Source organism: Schistocerca cancellata, chromosome 11, assembly GCF_023864275.1.
Source record: "Schistocerca cancellata isolate TAMUIC-IGC-003103 chromosome 11, iqSchCanc2.1, whole genome shotgun sequence".
NCBI classification, from domain to species: Eukaryota; Metazoa; Arthropoda; class Insecta; order Orthoptera; family Acrididae; genus Schistocerca; species Schistocerca cancellata.
The window spans coordinates 103,450,404-103,467,364 of NC_064636.1; the positions used below are offsets into that span (position 1 = coordinate 103,450,404).

At 40.2% G+C, this 16,961-nt stretch overlaps 1 protein-coding gene across 1 annotated transcript in view; it reads left to right on the plus strand.

Annotated features, from left to right (window-relative positions):
- Positions 1-16,961, plus strand: part of LOC126108952 (phosphatidylinositol N-acetylglucosaminyltransferase subunit A) — a 107,487-nt gene that overhangs the window by 10,915 nt on the left and 79,611 nt on the right. The window contains exon 3 of the mRNA XM_049914335.1: positions 7,360-7,539. Coding sequence (XP_049770292.1) covers positions 7,360-7,539 — 180 coding nt within the window. The remainder of the gene's footprint in view (positions 1-7,359; positions 7,540-16,961) is intronic.

A 16,961-nucleotide genomic window follows, 5' to 3' on the forward strand; every position in this document is an offset into this window, starting at 1 on the left:
GTGTAGCCATGTATGGAAGTGAAACATGGGCAATAAATAATTTAGATAAGAAGAGAATAAAAGCTTTCCAAATGTGGTGCTACAGAAGAATACTGAAGATTAGATGGGTAGATGAGGTAGCTAATGAGGAGGCACTGAATAGAATTTGGAGAAGAGGAATTTTTTGCACAACCTAACTAAAAGAAGGGATCAGTTGGTAGGACACATTCTGAGGCATCAAGGGATCACCAATTTGGTATTGGAGGGTAGTGTGAAAGGTAAAAATCGCAGAGTGAGACCAAGAGATGAATACAGTAAGCAGATCCAGAAGGATGTAGGTTGCAGTAGGTACTCTGAGGTGAAATGGCTTGCACAGCATAGAGTAGCATGGAAAGCTGCATCAAACCAGTCTCAGGACTGAAGACCACAATAACATCATCCCAAAAGTGGATTGAGTGAAGCCTTCATTACTGATTTTCCAACTCGCAACAGAAGTGATTCCTTTCAGTGTAATCTCTAGATCTTGACTTACGCTACTGATTAATCTGTCTCCTTAACCTACATTCCAAACAATACCATAGAAACAAAACAAAAGAAGTCACATTCTGTCCTCTTTCTATTTATGCACATCTGAAGTCGTACATTACAACATCGTCTTCATGGGACGAAGCCGACTTTCAGTATCAGTAGGTTCAGTTGATCCACAGAAGTTTAACTGGACAAAACATACAAATCGTAAGCAAAGACTGCTAAACTTAAAACTTTGAAAGGAAAAACAGATCACCTTTATCAGTATTATGCATTCACATGAATGCGACACTGCGTAAGTTTGATGTCAGCGGGCTGTAACAACTCGTACTGCAGGAGGCAGCACAAGCAGTGTAGGGTATACAGGGTGTTACAAAAAGGTACGGCCAAACTTTCAGGAAACATTCCTCACACACAAAGAAAGAAAATATGTTATGTGGACATGTGTCCGGAAACGATTGATTTCCATGTTGGAACTCTTTTTAGTTTTGTCAGTATGTACTGCACTTCCTTAATTCACCACCAGTTGGCCCAATTGAAGGAAGGTAATGTTGACTTCAGTGCAATCACGTCATCAACGCAGATTTTCTGTGAATGTTTGGGCAGGCATTGTCAGTGATGTCTTGATTGGGCCCCAAGTTCTTCCACCTACGCTCAATGGAGCATGTTATCACGATTTCATACGGGATACTCTACCTGTGCTGCTAGAACACGTGCCTTTACAAGTAGGACACAACATGTGGTTCATGCACGACAGAGCTCCTGCACATTTCAGTTGAAGTGTTCGTACGCTTCTCAACAACAGATTCGGTGACCGACGGATTGGTAGAGGCGGACCAATTCCATGGCCTCCACTCTCTCCTGACCTCAACTCTCTCGACTTTCATTTACGGGGGCATTTGAAAGCTCTTGTCTACGCAACCCTGGTACCAAATGTAGAGACTCTTCGTGCTCGTATTGTGGACGGCTGTGATACGAGGTGCATTCAAGTTGTAAGGCCTCCGATTTTTTTTCTCCGGACTGGAAAGAGATAGAAACATGCACATTGTTTTAAAATGAGGCCGCGTTCATTGTCAGTACGTCCCAGAGATGGCAGCACCGTACGGCAGATGAAATTTTACCGCCAGCGGCGAGAATGAGAACTGTTTTAAATACTTAAAATGGCAATGTTTTCCTTACTTGAATGTGCAATCATTCGTTTTCTGAATTTGCGTGGTGTGAAACCAATTGAAATTCATCGACAGTTGGAGACATGTGGTGATGGAGTTATGGATGTGTCGAAAGTGCGTTTGTGGGTGTGACAGTTTAATGAAGGCAGAACATCGTGTGACAACAAACCGAAACAACCTCCCAGCAGCCTCATCCAGCGGCTAAGTCCCTTTCAAGGCCACCCGCCTAGCGAGCAACCAAGAGAAACACGGCCACCAAACAAAAAGTGAAAACATTTTTTTTAATAAAAACAGAGGGGAGATAAGGAACAGAGATAAGGAAAGGACAGAGGAATCTGTATTGTCTATAATATATCATACAGTCACCGTTGATCTTTATTTTACAATTTCCATTGCCGACTTTAGCCCGTATAAACAGGTACTCATCAGCATTCAATTTCTTCTTCCTTCTCGTAGTCAAAACAAATGTCATACTTGGAACAAGCGTACCATGAGGCTGTTTAGCCAACAGTCCTGTGGTCTCTGCTATACTCAATGTTTTCCAAGCCAATATGTTAGCATCTGGAAAAGCTTCAAGGCCATCTTAATCTGCTTGGTTGCCCCATACAATAGCCAGTGTCAGCCATGTACTACCTCCAGAAACAGCCTGAACATCACAAGTGAAGTTCAGATGCAGTCCACGAAAAACATTTGGACCTCCAATCAGTTGCTGTTTATTAAACTGGCCAGCCAAGTCAGTATCAATCGCCTTCAAACTGCGATACACAGGTACGCTGCGCCGCCAGCGACGACGCCATGCACGTCGCAGAGGCATTGCTGTGGCACGTTAACGCAACTTCATTGTATTCTTCAGTCACTACAGGGCCCAGTCTTTGCCTGAATAATATCTGTGTGGGGCATTTTGTTGCTTGACATACACAGACAACAGCGTATTTTAATCGGAAACTGTGCAGTTCGTCCTTAACACACAGACATGACATTCATCATTGATGATGGTCTTTTTATAAATTGATGATAGTACTTTTTCAGTTGAGGAGTGCTGGAAACTTTACCTAGCCAAACCAATTGTTACTCTGCAGCATTCTGTAATTTATGACATAGCCTTTGTAAGTAGCTTTCTTTTGGTACGAACTTACAAGCAGTATTTATTAAGTGTATATACACTATGTGATCTCGAGTATCTGGACACCTGGCTGACAATGACTTATAAGTTCGTGGCGCCCTCCATCGGTAATGCTGGAATTCAATACAGTGTTGGCCCACCCTTAGCCTTCATGACAGCTTCCACTCCCAAAGGCATACATTCAATCAGGTGCTGGAAGGTTTCTTGGGGAATGGCAGTCCATTCTTCATAGAGTGCTGCACTGAGGAGAGGTATCGATGTCATTCGGTGAGGCTTGGCATGAAATCAACATTCCAAAACATCCTAAACGTGTTCTATAGGATCCAGGTTAGGGCCAGGCCATTACAGGAATGTTATTGTCATGTAATCGCTCTGCCACAGGCCGTGCATTATGAACAGGTGCTCAATCGTGTTGAAAGATGCAATCACCGTTCCTGAATTGCTCTTCAACAATGGGAAGAAAGAAGGTGCTTAAAACATCAATGTACGCCTGTGCTGTGATACTGCCACACAAAACAAGCAGTGGTGCAAGCTGTCTCCATGAAAAACACAACCACACCATAACACCACTACTTCCTGTTGGCACTACACACACTGGCAGATGATGATCACCGGGCATTCGCCATACCCGTACCCTGCCATCGGATTGCCACATCGTGTACTGTGGTTCGTCACACCACACACCATTTTTCCACTGTTGAATCAGCCAATGTTTATGCTCCTTACACCAAGCGAAGCATCATTTGTCATTTACCAGTGTGATGTGTGGATTATGTGCAGCAAGTTTTCTCACCTCCTGCCTAACGGTCATAGTACTTGCAGTGGATCCTGATGCAGTTTGGAATTTCTGTGTGACGGTCTGGATAGATGTCTGCCTATTCCACATTACGACCATCAGCTGTCGGTGGTCTCTGTCTGCCAACAGATGAGGTCAGCCTGTACACTTTTGTGCTGTATGTGTCCATTCATGTTTCCTCTTCACTATCACATCAGAAACAGCGGACCCTAGGGATGTTTAGGAGTGTGTAAATCTCGCGTACAGATGTATGACACAAGTGACTGCGTTGAAAGTCCGTGAGTTTCGCGGAGCGCACCATTCTGCTCTCCCAAGATGTCTAATGACTACTGAGGTCACTGATATGGGGTACCTGGCAGTAGGTGGCAGCACACTGCACCTAATTTGAAAAATTTGTTTTTGGGGGGTGTCCGGATAATTTTGATCACATAGTGTCTAAGCCCATTTTTGTGGAGCATATGTGAGCCACACCAGTTTTCTAGTTTGATGTGTATTATTTTCTTCCGTGTATAAGTCCGCTCATTCGGTATCTTAAATATCTCGGTTAACTGCATTAATTTAAAAACTCTATTTTTTTACCGATATTTGCACCATAAATGCAACTTAAAAGTTGCAAAACTGGTTTTGTTGGTCTATAAGTGATCTGTGACTGAACAGAGCTACAGCGGACCATTGGACATTCCGTTCACTTTCGTTTTAATAGTTTTATCTCCTTAATTTAAAAAAAAAAAAAAAAATTCACTGTATGAACTGTCAAGCAGCGATGTATACAGGGTGTTACAAAAAGATATGGCCAAACTTTCAGGAAACATTCCTCACACACAAATAAAGAAAAGATGTTATGTGGACATGTGTCTGGAAACGCTTAATTTCCATGTTAGAGCTCATTTTAGTTTCATCAGTATGTACTGTACTTCCTCGGTTCACCGCCATGATTTCATACCTGTGCTGCTAGAACATGTGCCTTTACAAGTACGACACAACATGTGGTTCATGCACGATGGAGCTCCTGCACATTTCAGTTGAAGTGTTTGTACGCTTCTCAACAACAGATTCGTTGACCGACGGATTGGTAGAGGCGGATCAATTCCGTGGCCTCCACGCTCTCCTGACCTCAACCCTCTCGACTTTCATTTATGGGGGCATTTGAAAGCTCTCGTCTACGCAACCCCGGTACCAAATGTAGAGACTCTTCATGCTCGTATTGTGGACGACTGCGATACAATACGCCATTCTCCAGGGTTGCATCAGCACATCAGGGATTCCATGCGAAGGAGGGTGGATGCACGTATCCTCGCTAACGGAGGACAATTTGAACATTTCCTCTAACAAAGTGTTTGAAGTCTTGCTGGTACGTTCTGTTGCTGTGTGTTTCCATTCCACGATTAATGTGATTTGAAGAGAAGTAATAAAATGAGCACTAACATGGAAAGTAAGCGTTTCCGGACACATTTCCACATAACATATTTTCTTTCTTTGTGTGTGAGGAATGTTTCCTGAAAGTTTGGCCATACCTTTTTGCAACACCCTGTATGCAAAATGAACAAGTATAGACATAGAACGTGTACTGCTACTAATTAATGTAAATTTGAGATCGGTAAAAGATCTGTGATGTGACTCGAAATCACGCCCCCAATTATGCGATGGAAGTGCTAAGTGGTTGATACTGATTAATATCAAAGTTATGAAAGCCTCCACCCTGTCACTGACAGTAAAGAGCTCTGCAATGAAACAAATAGAACTTAACATATTTACTGTTAAGGATTCCCTATTGTTGACCTGTGGTGTTTATATCGCGGAGTTCTGTGCAGTGAAGGGCAGTTCAGCTTCATCGATGTGCTCACTGCCGCCAGTGATCGTGCAGATGAAGCATGCTTGCGTAGCTGAAAATTCTGGCTACACACAGGATGTAAAACGGCATCCACAAACCCCTAAGGTTGAAGCTACTTCGTACAAAGCCAGCCGCAACTCGAGACTTCTGCTTGCTCGTAAGCCGGGAGCACTTTCTAACACCTCAGTCTCCACAAAGAAGCACAGGTTCGTATCACTACTCAGAGAGGGGCTGATGATGCTGTTCTTACTGGTGAAATCGGTACTTAAAATCTAATGGCAAGTGACATGGCCGAACAAAACGTAATAAGTTTTAAAAACAAGATGAAGGGACCAGAATGAGATTTTCACTCTGCAGCGGAGTGTGTGCTGATATGAAACTTCCTGGCAGATTAAAACCGTGTGCAGGGCCGAGACTCGAACTTGGGACCTTTGCCTTTTCGTGGGCAAGTGCTTCGGTAGCTCAGTTGGTAGAGCACTTGCCCGCGAAAGCCAAAGGTCCCGAGTTCGAGTCTCGGCCCAGCATACAGTTTTAATCTTCCAGGAAGTTTCAAGATGAAGGGAATGTGGAACAGTTAGGAAAGGTTCAGGAAAAACATTTTTCACTCTTTAGTTTACACGCTTTATTTAAACAAGATCTAAGATTTTTCAATTAAGAAACAATTCAGAGTTACACTTTTCTAAAACACACACACACACACACACACACACACACACACACACACACACACACACACACACACACACACACACACAGAGAGAGAGAGAGAGAGAGAGAGAGAGAGAGAGAGAGAGAGAGAGAGTGGGGGGGGGGGGGGAGGGTGTGTGTGTGTGAACCCTTGAGAAAAAGTAGGAAAAAAAACATTTGGGAGCCCCCATCCAAGGTACACCTTCAGGCAAGGTTTCAATAATGGACCATTGCTTTACGTAACTCTTTAATTCGATGAGCTGTGTGCCGTAGCGCCATCCCTCGGTTGTCGCAGATCTGGTCGTCCCTCCACCGTCAGACTGGCATTGTCTTCTACAAGGCGTGGCCCTCGGGCCGGCAAAACTAGAACACGCCAAGCCAGGTGTTACTGGCCGGTTCCGTACCGGTAATTGAGTAGTAGTTTCGGTAAATGCACGGGAGAGAAATATAAGTTTTGTGCGAAATAACACAGAGCTTTTTAAAAACCCCGGTCAATATGGAAATGGCGAGCTTCCGGGGGCTCTAAAGGCCACGGGCAGAAACTGAGGCCCGCAACTCCGTGCGGCCGTATCGAACCGAAACCGCAGAGAGATGTTACGGAGAGCCGGAGTGACTAGAGGTGGTGGACAGATGTGGAGGTTAAAGGAAGCAGACCCCCAGCTTAGGGGGGCAGCAACTTGCACAGTTAATGGTTGGCGTTAGTGATACGCAACCATTACCTCGAACGTGTTGTGTTCTACATACGATATGACATTGTACTTTCTCCTGCCGTATTGCAGTCAGATTAAAATCTGCAACGAAGGACAAAGGAAAAAAATCTGAAAGAGCTTTTAAATGTTTTACAACAAACCGTGACTCTCCATGTTCAGTAGTTTCTAAGTTATGGTTTGAAATGATGTGACTTTATGGACACCCTATAGTTCATAATGATGTTCTACACCGTCTCATGGATGAGGGTTAGAGCACACTTTCAGTTTCTCCAGCAATTTCACTCACACCCCATTTTATTAAATTATATCTTTCCCTTTCTGTCAACGGAAGTATTTAAAAGTACAGGAAACTAGAAATTTCTTGTACTTTAACTCGTTTCTGCTAGCCTTGTTCTGTACATTTGTGGTGCTGGCAAGTAGACATTCTTCCTAAGTCTCAAATTGTATAATATTCATATTAATCTAGTGCGTTTTCATGTTCAAACTCTATAAAACTGTCCTGAAGCACACGGTAATTACTGTCTACGGTACCACAGGTTTTCTACCTCCCAGTGCGCGTCTTCTATAACCAGTGTGTGCTGCCGACGATGGTCGCCTCGCTGCCTCTTATACGCTACATCCTGCTGCGCGAGAGAATTTCTGTCGTGCACGGCCACTCTGCATTCTCGACGCTCGCTCACGAGGCCATGATCATTGGCAGGCTGCTCGGCATAAAGGTCAGTATTTCATATTCGAATAAATTAGGCAGTGGTTTCCGCAAATTAAGTAAAAATTGTGGTGAAAACAGTAAATTAGTTTTGGGAACTGTAGTGCAACTTACCAATTTGTTTACCCACCATCTTGTGAAATGGAGATCTTTTATCGATGTGCAGTGAATTAAGATGTACATTAAATGGAATAAGGAGGCACCATCTTCTGGGATAAGATAGTCACGCCTTACAATCTCTGGGCTGGGACTACTCGGGGATGTTATCAGTCTCGACTGGCCTTCTACAGGTTGGAACGTGGACTTTCAGAGCCTGTAGTAAGGCAGGTAGGCGAGACAACTTGGAAAGATAGGAGGATAGTTTGAAATTACGTATAGTGGGAATTAGTAAAGTTTGGTGGCAGTAAGAATAGACTTTCTGGTCAAGTGAGTACAGGGTGGTGGCCACCAAATCAAATAGGGATAATGCAGGAAAACACTAATAATGAATAAGAAAATAGGAATGTATATAAGCTATTATGAACAGTATAGTGAACGCATTGTTGTGGCCATGATACACAAATATTTTATACAGTGTAGGCAACTTTGAATCCCATGATTAGAGATTTTTAAACTGCAAAACATTTTCAGGGATAGATGTGGAGTCGGACTGTAATTTATTAATCATGAACTGAAGACTAAAACTGAAGAAATTGCAAGAAGATACACTTCAAGTGATTGGGACAGGATTAATAGAAAGAATAAAAAGTTAATTTAATTCGTGAATGAGATTTTCACTCTGTAGTGGAGTGTGCGCTGATATGAAACTTCCTCACAGATTAAAACTGTGTGCCGGACCGAGACTCGAACTCGGGACCTTTGCCTTTTGTGGGCAAGTGCTCTGCCGACTGAGCTACCTGAGCATAACCCACAACCCGTCCTCACAGCTTTACTTCCGCCAGTACATTTTAATTTAATTCTTGTTTATTGTTCCCTCTCGGATTACATGTTTCACCATTCTGGATCATCTTCAGATCTGAGTATTTGTTGGCAAATAGTCTCATCTACTCAGAGCTACATATCACACACATCAGAATAATGATGCAACTACTTAGATCTGAAAGTGATTCTTGGTGATCAAAACATGTAATCTAATTAAAAATGTGCAACTGGGAGAGAACAATAAATGAGAATTACCTTAATTATCTAAACCGTTGCTGAATCTTTCAAGGTGATTATGTTGACTATAGTGAACCAAAACTTGTTGAAAGTTTCAGAGGGAGAATCGGGCAGTGACTAACTCAAACAGGGGAAGGAATACAACAGAAGACAAATAGATAACTTTGTTAGATGAGATAGCAACTAGGAATCCACCCATAGGTAAAACTTACATTTTCAATTTTACAAAGGAAGAAAATAAGTATGCAGCAAATGAATGGGACAAAAGAAATACAGATGTTAAAACATACTAATTGACGAAGAGTACAAAATGGCAAAGTATAAATGGCTACAGACGAAATGTAAAGCTGTAGAAGCACAGATGACAAAGGGAAAGATGGATGTTGTCTCTAGGAAAATTAAAGACTTTAAGAAAAATACAATTAAGAGCTGAGATGGCAAGCCAGAACAGAGCAATGAATGTGTGGCTGTAAGAGGAATCAGTATATAGGGTGTAACAGGTTGATATTTTAAAAAAAAATTGTGAGATTGTAGAGAATGAAATTTTGAAAACAGTGATAAGTCCCCTGTAGCTAGAAATGGGAAATCGTTTCTACGGTACTATGCACTTACTATTCATTTGGTAGCCTAAATGAACCATAGGAATACTGCAGTTTGGAAAACATTTAATGACAGTAGAGTACAATCAGATACTGTAAAGCTAATCTGTGACTTTGTAATTTAAGAGTAAGTCTTCAATGTGATAACCATCAACTTTATTACGTAATGTGCAACAGTGAACCATGTTTTGTGTGATTCCCTGTATTGTGCTGTGCTCCCCTCTGCCAGTATCAAACACTGTAAAGATGCACCATGTAAGTGCAGGTACTGTTCCTAGCGGTGTCGAGTGCACGAGGAACTTGACGTAACCCCCAGAGGAAAAACTCCAGAGGTGAGGGCAGGGGAGTGGGACTGCACATGTCCAGCTACCCTCTGCCTCAAGTTGTCTGGGAGATACACATTGTCCCGACAATCGAACTGAGCTGGAGTACAATCGTTCCGAAACTGCAGACTAGTGCACAGTAGCGAGAAAGTGTCCTCCAGAAGTTCAGGTGAGGTGTTCTCCAGTAAGTTCAGATGCAGTGCACGTTCAAAGGTTCTTGTAAGATGTTGTCCAATAAGGTGGTCTCCAAAAATTCAAAGCCAAATGTTCACTGACAATCTCACATGGTACGTTTTTGTGCAGGTAATGTGTACATTTTTGACAGCCTGTTGGGGGGCTGTATAATCTTTATTTCACATTTCTAGCTATAGGTTCTTTATATCGAAATGCTCGAGATGTCATCCTGTGCAGTCTTCCAAATATGTAGAATGTCTTCATGTTACACACTGTATAAAAGGACTCTACCAGGGGAACAAACTTAGGAAGTATTGTGAAAAGGGAAGGGGAGTAGACAGTGACATGGGAGATACGATACTGTGAGTAGTGATAGACTCAAGTTGAAATAAGGCACCTGAAGTAGATGACATTTCATAAGATTTATTGAGATTCTTAGGAGAACCTGCCGTGAAAAATGTGGTATGCGAGGTTTACGAAACAGATGAAATACCACCAGACTTACAGAACAACACAGTAATCCCATTTCCTAAGAAAGCAGGTTCTGACTGGTGTGGACATTACCAAGCTATCAGTCCACGAACCATGGACCTTGCTGTTGGTGGGGAGGCTTGCGTGCCTGAGTGATACAGATAGCTGTACCGTAGGTGCAACCACAATGGAGGGGTATCTGTTGAGAGGCCAGACAAATATGTGGTTCCTGAAGAGGGGCAGCAGCCTTTCCAGTAGCTGCAGGGGCAACAGTCTGGATGATTGACTGGTCTGGCCTTGTAACACCAACCAAAACAGCCTTGCTGTACTGCGAATGGCTGAAAGTGAGGGGAAACTACAGCCGTAATTTTTCCCGAAGGCGTGCAGCTTTACTGTATGGATGGAGATCTGCATCAAACCAGTCTCAGGACTGAAGACGACGACAACAACAACAACAACAACAACAACAACGTCAGTTTAATAAGTCACGGTTGCAAAATCTGGCACATATTGCTTTATTGGACTGAAAGGAAAACCTGTACTTAAAGCTTTTTACAATGTTGGCTGAAACACACTCCTTAGAATTCTCATGTTAAAGGGACAAAATACAGGAAGGAAAAGTTTATATACAACCAGACTACATTCATAGGACTCTAAGGACATGGAAAGGGAAGCAGTGGTTGAGATGGGAGGGAGATGACACTATAGCCTCTGACTGATATTATTCAATCTGTGCCTTGAGCAAGCAGTAAAGGGACTCTGGAGAAATATTAAAGAGACAGGGGAAATTAATACTTTGAAGTTTGCCGGTGGCATTGTAACTGTCAGAAATAGTAGAAAGCGTAGCACAGCAGTTGAATGTGGTAGATGGTGTCTTGAAAAGAGATTACATAATGATCAACAACAAAAATACAATGAGCATAAAGGAATGTAGATGAATTAAATCAGGTGACACTGAAGGAATTCAATTAGGAAATGAAAAACTGAGAGTGGTAAGAATTTTGATTTTTGTGAAATAGACAGGATATGTAATGCAGCCTGACAATAGCAATTGAAAGATGTGCCAGAAAAAGAGAAATAGTATACATGTAATACAAATTTATATTTCTAAATGCAACAAAATGTATAAATAAATAGTTTTATCATAAGAAATCATTTCACACTTTGTCATTGCCGTGTATTCTGCATGCAAAGTCACCAAATCAAATATGTTACGGAAAAAAAAGTAAAAGGCCTTTAAACCTGGAAACACAGGGATACTTATGTGAGATGTTAAAGCCCACTTTAAAATATTAAGTTGTGACACGCTGGAACATAGTTTCCAGCAGTGTGAAACCAAAGTGTGTGTTGTGGTGTAAGATGTGTGAGTACACACCATGTAGATGGTACAAAACAGCAGTCAGCTATCATAAAAGTAAAAACGTATCCACAATATATGCCAAAGCACGATGCTCATGTGGCCGAAATGGTGGCAGAATTAAAATTTGATAAAATGACAGGGGTGTAAACAGAGTGTAAGCTTTAACGTACAATGGTGTTAATAAGTAGAGTTCATATTGTGTAGTTCGTAAAATGTGTGCTGACAATGGACAGTGGACAAATGTGATCAATATGTCTGTAATAATATAGAGGGAATAAAAAATTAAAACCATGAATGTAAATTGAAAGTAGTAACGCATACATGCATAAGTACATGTAGGTGTAATTGTAACTGGTGGTAAAACTGAACTGACTCGCCTAGTAACAGGGAACACCGCGTTTAAAAGAGTGTAACAGGGTCAAGAACCCTAAATGTAAATTTAAAGTAGATCTCCACATATGTAAAGCACACACATAGACACCCACAGAATGTCATACTCGGCATGTGACGTGCTAATGTGAATGTTTTAATTCAGAATGATAGCTACATACATAAGTACACATACATCTAATCACATTTGAAACATTATACGGTAAAAATGAAGTAACTTTTGTAGCCACAGTAAACACGGTTTATAAAATAAGTTTTAACACACAAGTGCCTACACAGTCTCACATAAGTGTGGTACCATGTAAGTGATGCACTAATGTGAACGTACTGAGGAAGGATAAAATGGATACTAATTAGTAACAAGTGTAGCATGGCCTAGAATACTTCCCAAGACCAACAGTGCACAAATGCCAACTGTATGCTAAGAGGCAATCATACAAGATGTCCTGAAATCTATTTTTCAGGTCAGTCTGTTCATTCAAGATATTCTGGCTGTTCTCTAAACACTCTATGAATTTCATTCTGTTATAAATAATCACACTGTTTTCCTTTTCTGCTTCTAAAAGAGAATTTTTATAGAGAATCTTATGTTATTCGTCATGTGTTTGGTTGTCTGAATATGGTTCCCAAATGAAGATCTGCAACTGTCACTGGTGTTAATTTGTTGTCTAAATCTAATGGTAAATTTTTACACATTTCTCCTATATAAAAGTTCTTGGATTATATGTAGTTTCTAAAATCAAACCCTGAAAGTGTGTATTGTTTCCTATGTTGGATGTTGTCATATAGTCTTCCTTAATGTGTTAGTATGGAAGCCGATACGTGGTATCCCGGAACAGTCTAGCTGTTCTATCACACAGATCCTGTATGGGGTACAGACATGTATTTAATTGTAAACTCTTCTTCTTTTAGCAGTATAATCTCATCGGTAATATTTTACTTATGTAATTTTGCAGCAAATATTTTTATCTACCGTATATGTTGTGAAGCCATTGTTCTCTGCTGCTTGTCTAATGATATCAAGTTTTGCCGGTTTTATTCTGCTCGAGACAAAGAATGAATAATGTGTGATCCATAAAATGAAAACACACTTTCTTATGGGCTCATGGATAGCAAGAATTATTGTGGGTTAAGGTATCAGTACAGGTGAACTTACGGCAAATGCTATGTCCACGAACACCCTTATCTTTCTTAAGTCGTATGTAGGAAATTAATGGCATGTTAATTTTGTAACTCTATAGTTAAAGTAATGTTAGTATGCGTGCTATTCAATTGCACTAACATAATATCATTGAGGGGTCATCTGATCAATGGTAATGTCATTCATGCACTTGTCTACTATTCAGTTTTACTAGCTGTAATGGGAAATTTCTTTAAGAACTGACTTTTGATATAGTTGCAAAAATGTTGCAATGACGTCCAGTTGCAAATTTCATTAAATTTAAGATAGGTATAGGACTGTATCAGATCTAAACTAATGTTCTCGTATTTGCTTTCTTGTTTTTCAGTATATTCTCTTCTATGATTTTAAGTGTCTTGACTTAGAATAGTAAATAAGTTCACTGTGTCAAAAGACACACATTTAATTTCCATTGGTTCTTGACCCTGTTACACTGTTGTTTTGAAGGTGTTGACTTCCATGACTAGACAAGTCACTTCAGTTTCACTGTATGACATGTTTGTTACAATTGGGTGTGTATGTACTTAGCTACTTTTGATGTACATTCATGTTTTTAGTTGCTTATTCCTTTTACATTACTAAATATACAATATTCACATTTGTTCATTGTGAGTACACATTTTACAAACATTATAGTATTGACTGTACATACTAATGTCTTTGTACTCTCAAGTTCGCATTCTCTGTGTGTTTGTATCCCACAATTGTAATGCACCCATCACATTGATAACAAGAGTGTAGCACCTTGGTGTACATTGTGGATGTGTTATTACTTGTAAGCTAGTTGATTGTTATTGTATCAGCTGCAAGCTGTGTGAAATGGTGTTCAGCCTTATACGATGACACACACATTGTTACACTCTGCTGGAACTACATTCTAGCATGTTACAAGTTTATGCTGTAGAATTTGCTTCAACATACTGCGTAAATACCCTTTTGTTTTCAGCTCTAAAGGTCTTTTGCTTTATTTTTAATTCTGGCATATTGGATTTTGTGGCTGTTTTCAGAATTCTTGACAATGACAGTGTTGAAATTCCAATCGCAATTCATAAAATATATGGCTTAATGAGATAAAAAGTTCAAAATATGGCTATGTGGTTTATTACTTACTAAATCATCCTGTAGCACATGTCATGCAAAAGTTTGCATATACGTGTGATTGCCAAATGAACCCCAATTGACATGTGTGTATGGACTGCTAACTGCAGAAAGGGAATAAGCTCACTTTAAAAAATTTTGCAGGGGTGACAGAACAACTGCTTTGCACCAGAATTCTAAAGCAAAATTATTCTATGGTTTTATGAAAATATGTAGTTGTAGATTGCTTTAGATTATGTAATTTTTATCCAAATTTGTGTTACTGGTAACATTCCCCCCCACCCAACTGGACATGTTCCCTTTGTGCAGGAAACTATGTGGAATATAAATTGAAAGTCTTATATTTTTAGGATACAAATTTATTCTATTTGTTTTTTACAAACTGAATACTTTTAAACATTATTACTAAAAGAAATTCATGGCTTGCACATTATCTTCAGCTGGACATCCCTTTGTCATCGGATATGTTAAAAATTTCATTCCAAAATTGTCTTTTCTTCTTGAATGTAGATTAAATTGTTTTTAATATAATCATAAAAATAGATGTTTGTGTAGTGAGGCTTTTTAAGCATATTCCATGGGAAGTTCTAGATTCATCTGATAATTCCTTAAATAAAAGCTATCAGCTTGCAGTCCATTGATGTTTGTTACATTGAGCTACTTGTGGTATACCTTCGGTGATACTAAGTTCTTGATAGGGCAAAAAAAGTCTTTTGCTCCTTTGGAACACATTTTTCATAAAAATTATAAGGCAAGATTTTTTGTAGAATTTTGACCACCAAGTGTTATAATCTGTAAAATCTTCTACTTTCATGAGAACAACACTAAATGTGTGTGTGTTCTGTGAAGAATTGAATATGAGGTCTGTCACTTTACTAACAGTGTTGTATTGTTACTGTTTTCTCAGTTTTGTCCTGATGATGCCTACAGGAAATATTGTTCACAGTGGAAAGGGAACACATCCAGGCCATGTTCCCTTTCTCAGTAACTGGTGAATTATACCTGTTGTTAGTGGTGTTTCATTGTCTGTACACAAGTTTAGTATATGCAGCAAATCATGCCCCTATCGAGCTGTACTAGTGTGATGCAATAAAACAAATTTTAAAAATTTAGGATGTTCCCTTTCTCCGGTTAGTGAGTTGTAAGTCTTGTCTTGTCATGTCATAAAGTGTAAGAGCAAACCACATAGACTACAAATATCATTATATATATTAAACATATCTTACCATTATGTCTTGTAGTAATATAATTAAACCAGTCTGCCACAGTACTCACAAATGTAGCCAAACAAGAAATAACAGTGTGATTATCCTGGGACAACTCAGCAACTGTTGTTCAAATTAGTGGAAGACATACTGATATATATGTGTGAGTAATACAGGTGGTCTTCTGTGTGCTAGTGCATATTAAGGGTATGAAACAGGTTGTTTATTCAGTCTAGCACTCAATATATATTTACAACAAACTAGTGCAGTGGTATAACATACATGTACATTGCCATTACTAAAACACGAGGCTTCTGAACAAAGTAGTATTCTCTGAAAATATTTTTCTGGAGTTCAGCTGTGAACAGCAATAAAATGTGGACAATAGAAGCTTTCAGAATGTGGTGCTGCAGAAGATTAGTTGGGTAGGTCATATAACTACTGAAAAGATGCTAAATTTACTTAGGATCAAAAGAGGTTCATTGCCTTAGTTGACCAAAAGGAAGGTTTGGTTTATAAAACACATCTTGACACATCAAAGAACTGTCTATACAGTAATCGAGGGAAGTGGCGGGGGAGGGGGGGGGGGGGGGGGGTATTGTGGAGAAAGAGCAAGGTTTGACTACAGTAATCAGGTTAAAAAGTGGAAGGTTTCAAATGGTATCCAGAGATGATGAGGCTTGCACAGGGTAGACTTATTGTGGAGAGCTGCATCAGACCATTTCTGGAGTTAAAAGGACTGCAACCAGCCAGTGTAGTGTAATCCTGTAAAACACAGAGTAGAAACTGTTGGATAAACAGAAATTTGAAGTCAACTAGTATGAGATGGGGAAGGGGGGGGGGGGGGCGGCAGTGAAGCTGTCACAAACATGGTGACCATCTTGGATGCAACTCATAATTTTCAAATGGAAACGCGTCGCATGATGTGCCAGAGAACTGTGTGGGAAAAACAGTGGTGCCCTTCATTTGAGCGTAGCTTTACTCGACATGTGCCCTCCGATCTCTACTTCTGTTACCTCTATTTCCTTTTCATATATTGGGAAATGCTGCATCAAATGTGTGTTTGAGTGATTTACCCCTTGTCCCCCCCCCCCCCCCTCCCCTCCCCGTTTTTCCCTCTAAACCCTTAGCAGAATTGGTTTTATATTGTCTATCTCGTGTCAGACATCTGTCTTTGTATATACTGAACATAATTTTATATATCTTAAAATGAAATTTGACTTGAGCCGGTGCCCAGTACAATATAATGAAACAGTCTGTTCTTAACACATTCAGTACACAGTACACCCCCACAGGAAGAGTGAGAAATTGAAATAAAATAAGACTTTTAATTTTAGTTTACATGACTATTTATTCAAAACAGGCTCCTTGTTAGATAACGCACAACTAGAAGTGGTGGATAAATTGCGATAAACAATTCTGACACTCGAAACTTTGTCTGTAGTACCACGGTTGTTGCCTTCGGTATATCTGA